This window comes from Tachysurus vachellii, chromosome 4 (genome assembly GCF_030014155.1).
Source record: "Tachysurus vachellii isolate PV-2020 chromosome 4, HZAU_Pvac_v1, whole genome shotgun sequence".
Lineage (NCBI taxonomy): Eukaryota > Metazoa > Chordata > Actinopteri > Siluriformes > Bagridae > Tachysurus > Tachysurus vachellii.
Window position 1 is genome coordinate 19,965,299 of NC_083463.1, and position 12,340 is coordinate 19,977,638.

Below are 12,340 nucleotides of genomic sequence, written 5' to 3' on the forward strand. Positions count from 1 at the left end.
CACAAATGCACGAGGTGCAAAAGTGAGAGCATGTGTACAGTAACTTGTCATTTGTGTCCAAAAAGAACTGTATTTGATACTCTTAGTGTGCGATTGTAATTACTGACTTGTGTTTGTGGTAGCAAATCTCCAAGAAAAAAAATATTCTATACAGGTGTATGGATGTGTAAATTGGTCCACGACTTCACGACTTTGATAAAGGTGTGTGGATGTTTTTTGCACCTTATTCTCTGAAGCAACAGTAGCAAAAAATGGAAAGCATCAATCCATCCATTTCCTTTACTGTTTATTCTACACAGGGCCACAGGGAGCTTGGAGACTTTCCGATGGGACTTGGGGCATAAAGCAGTTTACAGCTTAGTCAGGTGCCAAACAATTGGAGGGCATAATCTCACACACATACCCATTCACACACTATGGACAATTCAAAGATGCCAGTTAATCTACAACACATGTCTTGGGACTGGGGAAGAAAACTGGAGTACCTGCAGAAAACCACCAAAGCACTGGGAGAGCAGACGGATTTTTTTTTTTGTACGAGAGGAAAAGAATCTCCAGGTTTGAAACTCCTAAAGCTAAACCATTTTTCTCTGTAACTTCTCTTCAAATGTCCTAATACACACTTGTAAACCTTTTCCACAAATTACTCCAAATTCCACTGTCACAGGTGCTCTTATTATCTCCAATAATACCTTCATGCTCTGACAAGTCCCAGTATATCTGAATTGAGTCTGGGCTGATGATGCACTTGTCAGTATAGTTACTCGTGTCTGTGTGCACATCTCCTACCGGCGCTAGGACCGTGATACGCAGGCGGTCCAAGACACCGGTTGATGAGCAGCTTGCAACTCATTCAAGATCTCATATAGCGAGCAATACCAAGTCTGAGAGACGTAGACGGGGGAAAAAAGAATCGATTCGTTTAGCCCAGTGAATAATCATCTTCCTTTGCATATATAGTAAGTTAGGGGTTTAGGCTGTCGGCCCGCCTCTGTAGGTGGCCGATCGCTCACATCTGCATCCGCGCCGAATTCCAGCACCGAGCATCGTCTCAGCACCATGAGCCAGAGGTTCACAGTGAGCGCTTCATCCAGGAGTGACGGCGAGCTGGGAGAAATCAACCAGCTGTTCGAAGGGGATGAGCCCAATCCGAGCTCCTCGGACAAAGAAGGCGCCTCGGATCTCGTAGAAGACCCTGTGAAAGGTAGGATGTGGGGTGTTATAACACACCTGTGAGCGCGCACAGCACAGCCGCCTTCATGCACTGTCCGGTTATTAGTGCGTGTGGTACGTGTGCGAAATATCAAGTGGATGCGAATCCTTGTGATTTGCACATCTACAGGTTGTCCCTTATTAATATCCTGGGTATGATCATAAAAGCACCAAACTGAAATAAACGCGTTAGACTGATGCCCCTATTCATTTATGTATATTATTAATAATATTAAAATTTCTGTGAACCCTGATTATTAATACACACACCAAATCTCATTATGAGTACAGTGCATGTATACATGCACACACCTAAGTCTTGATTATCACCTTTGGATACATGATTTCCTAAAATACTCCAATGTGCCAGTAAAACTTAATAAATAATAATAATAAAAAATAATAATAATATATTATTATAAGTATAATCTAGCTTTACATAAAGTACTTAAAGCATTGATGGATCCACATATGACCATGTTAAAATAAGCTGACAGTGTTATAGGTTTCAAACCTATTTATGAAGATGTGATACTGTATTTCTGACAGCCTGAGTGACCTTGCCTGGCAGATCTCTGTTTTAAAGCATAACCTGTCATGTCCAGGCAAGTAGAAGGGAATTTTTTATTCTTTTGCCATTTATATAGATTGATATTTTATTAGACAGGACTTTCTTCAGTTCCTAACAATTTCACCTGAGGCAAACCGAGCCACCGGAGGTTGTGCAGAAGCTACATTTAAAAGTAAAATGCACAAAGACTGGTATTTTATTGTAGCAAAGGTTTGTGTTTTTGTGGTGCCTTTCAGTGAAGAAATCTGATCAATGTTTTCTGTGACAAGAGCCCCCTGAAAAGTGTTACATTTGTAAATGACATTTCACAGGACATCAATTTTATTGACTGGACTTGCAGATGGTGACAGTTTCCTGCTAGAATGTCAGACATTTCTTTCAGAGAGCATGTCTTTCAGAGAGCTCTATATAGTTTCATTCTGTTCTATAACATTAGCATGCCAGAAGCCTCCTCAGCACACGTGTTAAAACTACAGCAGGTCTTTTTCTCTATAAATGAGGAAGACTTTTTTTTCTTTACAAGGTGTGCACGTGTAGTCACCTAGATACTGTGTAGCCTTGGTGAAGCACTTGTCTCCGGTTCAATCTCTGACAACGTTTCCATGGCAACAGTTGCCATTTGTTCTGTGATTGGTGGCATGCTAGGTCTGGTGTAAGGGGATGATGATAATGAAGCAAAAATGGCTTTGCTCAGAATGATAATCTTCATCAAATAAGTTAAGGATTATTATTATCCAAACATTTATTGTAAAATAAATGGTCACAGTCAACACCCCCATTTTCATTCTTTTAGAGGTTCACCATTAAATGCCTGCAATTCTGTGTTTAAGTGTGTGGAAAAGCAAGAGCAGACAGCATGTGTATTTACAGCCTGACTGTCCTATACATAGAGAAGGAGATCTTTTGCAGAAAAGCTCTGATGTGCCTAAGGCAACAGTGCTATTTTTTATTTTTTTTTTACACTACTGCTGATCATGTTTATATCGAGCACAGGAAGTGAGATCACTGTCTGCTCTTTGAAGCCACACATATAGGGGGAGCTAATGCTGCTTTTTTTCACTTTGCTGTATGGCTACATATATGTAATTCAATCTTGGCCTATGTTGGATGGACAGTGTATATAGAAAGTTTTTTCTGATTACTTTGATCAGAATATGGAAAAAGTGTGATTTCTGTGTCTTTAACTGTGGCTTGAATGTTGGTACCAAATGGGCTGGTTTGAGAATTTCAGAAACTACCGATCACCATTTTGCACAAATCAGTCTTTGACGTACACAGAGAATGGTGCAAATAACAAAAAAACAAAAACACTGAGTGAGTGAAAATGGCACAGGTTGTTTTGAGCTACCAGGAAGGATATAGTAACTCATATTATCACTCTTTACAACTGTGGTGAGCAGAAATGCATCTCAACATAAATATAATATCATACCTTCAGGTGAAGAATCAGCCAAGAGCAAGAATCTGAGGCTGTCATGGGCACAGACTCACCCAAACTAGACAGTTGAGGATTAGAAACAAAACCATCTTTGTGTCCAGTTTGTGCTGATGGTAGCCTCAGATTCTCATCCTTGACTGGACCCTTTTATAATTCACTGGTTATAAAATCAGCACCCTTTCAGATCATATTTGATGAAGCCTCACCAAATAACAGCAATTAATCTCTTCCTACAATGTCTAACATAATAAGAGACCAAAAGGATTTCTGCACAGTTCCTGAGATGGTCAGTCATTTGCAAAATATTGATCCTGTTGTCTCTATTGATTTGGATGTATATACCAATCAGCTTTTGTGCCAATTGCTCAAAATATGATTGCTGATGGCTTATTGTTTTTAATAAATATGGTCATCCTTAGAAATCCAATTACAGATTAACACAAAGATGCATAATAAAAAATTTTAGTCTGACCTCCAGTTCCTAAGAAACAGTGATCTGAACTTAATCTCAGCCTTATAGATGTCCTTGACCCACTCTTTTCAGATTTCCCCAGAACTCTGTCCTATATATGCCAATTTTAGTGCAAATTCATGCAGCCAGTCATGACTTACAGCTGTTTGAGTAAACTATAAGTTTCTGTTTGGATTGATTGACATGTTGAAAATGTTGTACTAAAAAATACTATGACTGACAAAAAATCTAGGATCACTTTTCAAACTTAGGTTTAGCATATTTTGCAAATTAGAAACATTTTAATAATGTTTGAATAGCCAGTGGCAATTTGGCAGAAGTTAGAAGAAGTTAGAAGAATAAGAGCTAAGAAAAATTAATATTTTGATTGGAATACTGGGCTCAACAGATTTATGCTCGTAGAGCCACCAAGAGGTACAATTTTTTTTTTTGACATATGGGTCAAAATGTAAACAATGTTTAAACCAGGCTCATTTAATCTCCCTCTGTAAGACCTATGCTGTTATCCACCCAGTGAAAAAATACTGCACAAAACTAACAAAAGCAAAAAGATTCCAAGTGAAATGCTACCAATTACAGATAAGGTTTTGAAGCACCTCTTGCTTGGACCTCTAATTGTGTGTGTTATTTTTAGATGCATAATGTGCTGATAATTTGGTTATTGATGCATAGTCACTGTCTGTACACTCTGGTTAATAATATGAGTGGGCATGCTGGCATAGAGCATTGCTGAGCTTAATGGCAGGCAACAGAAAATGCAGAAAATATCTAGCATTATTAAGAACAGTGTGGCAGAAGGAGCCAGCATGAAAAAAGGAAAAAAATAAATAATAATAATAATAATAATAATAATAATATATATATATATATATATATATATATATATATATATATATATATATATATATATATATATATATATACTAAAAGAAGATATACTAAAATGTTTAAAGTATATCATATCAAAAAGAGCTGTGCACATTTCTACAAGGTGTTTGTAGAAAAAAAATAAATGTTCTCAGTATCTGAAGCCCAGAGTACAACCCAGGATCTACAGTATTTTATGTGATATACTAGAACATAGGTCTGAATTAACCAGCTGAATTTCATAGCTAAGAGAAAGAAACTGTTAAATATATCACCATATACTGTTCAGTATATCATGAAAGTTGACAAAGAGTATACTGTAGATTAGAAATGCATTGCATGTGCATTAGAAGTATATAGGTTGGATTTTTGTTAATGTACTAAGAGGTGCTCGTAGAAGTTATGAAAGCTTGTTATTAAAAGCTGCAGGGCATAAAGGCCTATAATAAAAAAGGCTTAAACAAAAACTGAAGTTGTTTGAGTCGAAATAGGGTAGTCCTATAGAGACACTGTCCCTTCTTGCTTGTTCATTTCATGTTTCTGTGTTTACTTTGTATACTAGCTGACCTAAATTGGTTATGTGTAATATGGATAATTTGCACATAGGCTATTAGAAATATATTCAAGGGTATTAGATAGAACGGTAGCACATGCTACCTTACGTCTCAGGCTCTTGTGTTATACAAGGCTGTTCTCCAGACACTGACTTAGTCTATGTCTGGCAAACTAACCCTGAGGGGCTGCAGTTTAGCAAGAGTGATTTGTTTCAGGCAAGTGCGCAGCCATTACTTTACTTTCACATGCATAATAGTAAGGTGTATTTTGTCATTTTTAACTTATGTATTAAAAATGAGGTAAGCCAGTTATATCTAAGAAGATCTATAGTTTCATTTAAATAAGATTGGACTCTATTACATGCAGATCATTCAATGTGTGTACGTATGTGTGTGTGTGTGCGTGCGTGTGTGTGTGTGTGTGTGTGTGTGTGTGTGTGTGTGTGTGTGTGTGTTTCATGCAAGACCAAAAAGGAAATTAAAAGGAACTGAAAAAATACAGAACATTATTGAAAGGAATATAAATGAAGGGAAACCAGGATGCCTGCACTTGTGCTGCACCCATGTAAAGTCTGCTATGTAGTTTTTAATAAAGCTTGTTGTTACAGAGCAGACCAGATTACATTAAAGTAGATTTTCTGAATATAGATGTCTAAATGCCACCTTTTTCCAATATCCTTCTTGAAAATTCTGCTTAAAGCATCTTTGAAAATGTCTTAGAGATCATCCATTTTTTATAACTGGTTCTAACTAGTTATAAGTTGATATAAATAATTGAAATGCTCTTTGGAGCAGTGTTGTGTAACATAGTGGCTGTTACTGACATTCTCTTATAACCAGGCCACTTTTTTATGAGCTTCTTTTAGGTGTGGTTCTATGACTGAGTGGAAGGTCACCAGGTCAATTTAGTATGAAACAAGTTTTCCTACGAATTTTTTGAGATACGAGCTGTGATTCGACCATATTTTTGGCTTGAGATACGAGCAAATTTTTGAGATACGAGCATTCGAGCCGCAGATCCCCAACAACCACGTGTGCTCTGTTTCCCGCCTCAGCTTCCCGCGTCTCACTCGGTTAAAGCCGCCTTTCCACTGCACACGACAAACGACGGCCGATAAACCGGAAGTCATTCATTTCCTATGGAGAGTCGCAAAGGCGCTGCGTGAGGTGCCGACCATCTGCGGATCCGTAATTTTCGGATCCGTTGGATCCGTTAAAAAATTTGAACTTGTGCGACTACACCGCATCCGATATGCTGACCGGACAGGTTTTTATTAAAACGACCGGCAGATGTTAGTGAGGAAAGAGTGTCAAAAAAGGCAAAAACAAGTGAAGAGAAAAGCGATGAAGAAAATTAAGCAAAATTAATGGAAAGAAAACAGAAATTGTAGCAATTAAGTTCAGTTAAGTTAAGAGAAATCAAGCATCGCGTTAGTTCTGGCAGGCCACGTCGTCAAGCGTGCATCAGCTGTTAATCAGCTGTCCACGCCGCGCACCAATCCGGTTACGACATCCATATTACCCGACAATTTAAATTCCAATTCATAGAGCCGGTTTAGCTTCGCTGCTGTCGTGATCTAAACTCCCTCCTCCAACCCCGACTCCACCATGCCGGAAACCTGTGTTCGTTGTACCAGTGTACGTCATAAATCTCCACATATTTTCTCTCTCTCTCTAATTATTTAATTATTTATTTATCCATTTATTATTTTCCTTTCCTATTTTTAACTCTATGCATGATTAATGCTGTTCAGACATCTAGGGGAAGTTCATTCCACCACCTCAATGCCAGAACATAAAAGAGTCTTGCTGTATACCTACCTCTTGTCCTGAGAGATGGTGTGACCAGTCGAGTAGTGCTGGTGGATCGGAGGGATCCTTCAGAACTTGTGTAGGCTGTGCTTTAAATCTTCAGAAGGGTTTGTCACAAGTTCCTTTGGTGTTGTCAGACAATCACAAACAACAGTCATTATTGGGGAAGATTATTAATATCGCTTCTTATTGAGGATTAGAGTCACTCAAAGTGTTACTGCTTCTGCCTGATGAGCAGAATCATATAGGGGTTAATACAGTACCTAAGGATATTGAGGATAAGAATCACTAAGTCTTACTATTAATTTCTATTAAGGGTCACTCAAACTTACCATAATTCTCTCCCCAGCCTTGCTGGGAGCCATCTGTTGCTACAGTGCCCCTCTATGCATGGAGAACAACTAAGGACACACCTTGAAGCAGAATTCTGATCCAGTGCCTCAAAGTGAAGAAAGATGTTTTTTGATATTGTTTTTGATCATTCAGCATGTAGATAGTGATATCAGAAATATAGATATAAATATAGTTATCAGAAAGGCTTTACTAGTTTAAATCTAATTTCAGACTCACAACCTGTGCACCCTGTGCAGGTTTCAAATCCTCCTCCTTCTTCAGCTGCTCCCTGTTCATGGTTAGTGCCCTGCCACGGAATCGAACCTGGGCCACGGCAATGAGAGGGATCCTGCCATGCAGGTGTCAAATAGATCTTGATATTTACAGATTTTTAGATTCCACATGTAAGACCAGGAGAGCAATACCTCATCCAACTGCTGCCATAACATAAGTATATATATGTTTGCAAGAACCCTCTTTGTTTACAACTCTCTTTTTTGCACAGTGTTTTCTGTAATATATGTAATATACAGTATGCAGACTAGTTGGTGCTATTTTGTGTATTTTGTCCTGTAGTGTTTTGTGTTGTCTGTTTACAGGGCTTTTAAAGTTAATATTTTTAGTAGATGCTTTCTATTCAAGTGAATATTTAAGTAGATTTGTTTTCAAGTATCTGGCAGACTCTAAAACTGTAAATCATAGCCTGTTGACAGTGCACTGCACTCAGAGGTATGTTGTAATCAAGCGCTAATCATTGCACTAACCAGGTAGAGGGGAGAACCATTACAGTGTCTGCCATGTGATTCCAGCACCGACAGCATGGTCTCCCAGCAGTTGCAGTAAATCATGTCAGTCACAACTCCACTTTGCCGGAATACTCTGCCAATATCTCCAAATCTGTTGTGACATTGTTTTGCTCTTTCAGACAGAAGGAGGTGATCATTTACTACTTTCTGGGCATGTGCTCTAAAAACTGAACTCTAATTTTGCTGAGGCAGCCTCTAGGACATTCGTGTTAGTGCTGTGCAGTGCTTCTGCTTTTCAACTCCAATATCAGGGTACTTGTGCTCTCTGTCACTTATATCACATCAATGTCTGTTTCTTCATGCAAGGCATCTGTTCTTGGCTCGTTATTGCTCTCTACCTCAATAGACATTTGGATTTAAGTAAATAGCCCTATTCCCACTGGCACAGCTCTTCTGATCTGTGCACCAATGCAGTAAGCAGTCACTCTTCCCTGCATTGTGCAGTGGAGTTTTATTTGTGACCTACAGTACCAGTGTGAAGGAGCTCTGCAACTGTATCTGCTGTTTGCTTCACTCTGTAACCTCAGCTACTCACCTAATTTAGTCTCACTTGTAAGTTGCTTTAGATAAATGCATCAACCAAATCAAATTACATGAAAATGCTAAATATTGTAAATGTAATAGGTTACATGTCCTATTTGGAAACAAGTCAATTCTTTATTGGCCAAAGCAGTCAGATGTAAGAAAATACCACCACATGAGCTCACTCATTCTATAAGCCTATAGATTTCAATAAGAACAATAACATGTCCAAAGCATTAGAACGCTTTGGTCAGCATCTTGAATCTTCCTCACATCCTCAGCAAGACAAAAAGAGGAAAAAAGATTATAGTATTCAGTAAGAAAGCAAGCAAATGGAAAAAAACTCCACTAGCTCCAGAAGAAACCATCCTGCTAGTATGGAACAATAGGAAGTAAAAAACAAAATGTTCCAGTACTTATACTCTCTGGTGTAGCCCTCAAACTTCAAATTCTAATGATAGTTTGTTTCAAAATGGTATTTTAATCAAATTACCTATTTAAAACATACTTGAATCTAATGTGTAATGTTTATTGGTATCATCTGGTGATGTGTTTTTCTTTGGGTTGTAGCAGTTCGTTCCTACCAGCACTACGCTTGGTGTTTTCACCTCATTTTCTCAATCAACCACAACACCACCTTACATTTTCCAAAAATGGCTGCGAGGTCAGCATGCACTGCCAGAACTACACTGTTGTTATAGTTAATGTTTTGTGTTTTGTGAAAGCTGCGTTATTATTATCATTGGCTGCTTTGCCTGCACTCTGTTCCAGGTCAATTGTTGCCTGAATACAACTGAGTCTATTACTCTATCGGACATGTTAATTATTTGTCACACACAATGAATTGTTGACTAGCCATTGCCTTCGCACAATGGCTGCACACAGCCGGTTTTCTGGCTGTGGTGTGGGTTTAATAGCATGTTTAGAATTAAAAGAAGCTGGTGGAGCTGGATTATGGCATATGGGTTGGCAGGTAATTGAGATGTGAGGCTGACAAGCAATTGGTACTTCATAGGCTTATTTCAGATGAGTGATAATGTGTTAAAAGCATTGCTGTATTGGATTGAGGTAGAGAATAATCTCTCTTTGTCTAAACCTCTTTATCATGCTCTTTATCTGACAATTTCTTTTAATTACTAAGAGGCAGTAATTGGCCTTTTTTTTAACAGCAGATTTTCAAGCCAAACAATGGCTGTTGATTTCATTTCATACTGTATGTAAATTCTCATCTGTTGAGATAAACATGAATCTGTGGTTCTGATTTGCTGTTTTATTTATAATTATGTATTGCGGTTCAGTTTAAAACCTTAAGGCATAAAACTTTAGTACTTCAGTACTAATTAATACACTTCCATGTATCAATGTGAAAACTTCACCTGGTTTATTAATCCAACACATTTAATAGTCAAAGTCATTTCTTTTTGTTTTAAAAAGATAAAGAAAAATATTTGACAGGTGATCAGAAAGGATTTTTACCTGCTGTCTTTGCATCATTACATTCAAATAGCTCGTAATTACTATTTTCTTGCTTCTTCTTATTGCAAGTAAGCATATATGTATGAACTTTACCCTGGGACATTAAAAACATACACTAATTACATTTCTATGAAAGGTATGACATTTAATACCCAGTTTTGTGTAAATATAAATTACAGGGCTGGCATCTCGATTCATTTGTCAATTCTGGTTGATTTAAGAATCAAACCCAAAGAATGACTTATTCCATCACAATTCAAAATCATTTACTGTGTGCAATAGCCACGAACATCATACTGTACCACATGACCACATCCATGGATCAGATGTGCTGAGGATCTACAAATGCGTGAAATAAATGTCAGAATTTTTTTTGTACCAAATCTAATATCGCTTATTACTTATAAACGACGATGAGTGAGTCATAGCCGCTGCACTTGTCAGTCGCACATTACTAATAGAGCATGCTTAGCAAGCCTTATTTACATTACCACTTCTAATTATTTAACCAGCTGTTAATTTGGGCTCTTTCCATGAGAGTGAGAATGTGCCGCAAACATGATTGATTAGATCACCTACATTGTGTTGCAAACCAAAGGGTGTGCCTGCAGCCTGATTAAATAGTGTTTTCCAGCTGCTACAAAGCCTTGTACGATGTATATTTGCATATGCCACAATATTATGATTGTACTGTGATCTTATTGCTGTGTGGCAGAAAACTTGTGTATGTCATGTATTAGCTAATTATAGTAGCTGCCTGGATATGTGAGCTATGGATTATCAGTGACACCCTCACTATGAATGGAGCTATATATATATATTCTTAGAAAGAATTTGGATGAGTTTCTTGCAATGAAGCTGTTTAGTAAAACCACGTTACCCCTAATTTTAATAAATCTAATGTATTCATTTGAATTTATACGTAAATTACTGAAAATGTGGTACCGACAATTTTTAGAACGTAAGGAATAAAACACTATGGTGTGCTGTTATAGGATAGAAATAAACAACAGTGGAGTGACTCAGTGCAAGAGGAAGTGTAAAGAGTTCTAACGTGCCAAAGCTGATTTTTTTTTTTATTTATAATTGCAGGGTGTTTTATTCCTCCTTTTGCCACAGCAATTTGCCATTGATTTTTAATGCATTATAGAATGACAGCTTATACTTTATTTGTATTTCCATTCATATTTCATTAAAAAAATTAAGACCTAGTTCCTGTTACTGTTTATATTATAGCACCGTCAAACCTGTAATTTTCATTCATTCATCCATTCATTCATCTTCTACCGCTTATCCAAACTACCTTGGGTCACGGGAAGCCTGTGCCTATCTCAGGCGTCTTTGGGCATCAAGGCAGGATACACCCAAGACAGAGTGCCAACCCATCGCAGGGCACACACACACACACTCCCATTCACTCACACACACACACTACGGTCAATTTTCCCCCGAGGCACGGGGAGAACATGCAAACTCCACAGACACAAGGTGGAGGCGGGAATCGAACCCCGACCCTAGAGGTGTGAGGTGAACGTGCTAACCACTAAGCCACCGTGCCCCCCCTGTAATTTTCATTTGAATCAAAAAACAAGTTCACAGATTTGGTCTTATTTACTCACTGTTTTTAGCTGAAGAGTACGGAAGCATATTGCATTCACTTGAGGAAAAAAAATCTACTCTGTTTTTCTGAATTAACGAGTTAATTATCTCAGAATTATGAGATAATTTTTCATGAATAAAAAGTTTTTTGCTGTTTTTCTGAATTAATGACTTAATTATCTCAAAATTATGAGACAATTTTTCATGAATAAAAAGTTTTTTGCTCTGTTTTTCTGAATTAACGACTTAATTATCTCAAAATTGAGATCATTTTTCATTAAAAAAAAATTTGTTGTTCTGTTTTTCAAGTAATGTAACTTGAACCACAACTTGTAACTTGTAACTTGTTTTTCAAGTCTTTAAGTAATATAAATGGTATTGTTATTAGTGCGTCAACCTTGCGCAGACACCTCAAGACTTTGCACCTGTTCAGATGAAAAGAACATTCTGATCTGCTTGACGTTGCTGTGTTTCTCCAGGATCAGTTAAACTGATATGGTATGCTTCACGGATATAAGATGATGCATCTGAAATGCATTCAGGCTGGCTATGTGGTGACACAAGAGACAATCAGGCAATTGTTGAAAATACTGGATCCCCATGGAGTGCAACTGAGGCGCCGGAATCGTCTTCGGCGACGTTTGTATCATAATCCAGGCCCGAAATTTTTATGGCATG

The 12,340-nt window shown here is 37.8% G+C and overlaps 1 protein-coding gene across 2 annotated transcripts in view; it reads left to right on the forward strand.

Moving 5' to 3' along the window:
• The first annotated feature begins 888 nt into the window (after window positions 1-888).
• The window catches only part of slc12a5a (solute carrier family 12 member 5a), a 142,675-nt gene continuing 131,223 nt past the window's right edge, over window positions 889-12,340 (forward strand). For both annotated transcript variants that reach the window (XM_060868247.1, XM_060868248.1), the window contains exon 1: window positions 889-1,204. In XM_060868247.1, coding sequence (XP_060724230.1) covers window positions 1,060-1,204 — 145 coding nt within the window. In that variant the 5' untranslated portion in view covers window positions 889-1,059. The remainder of the gene's footprint in view (window positions 1,205-12,340) is intronic.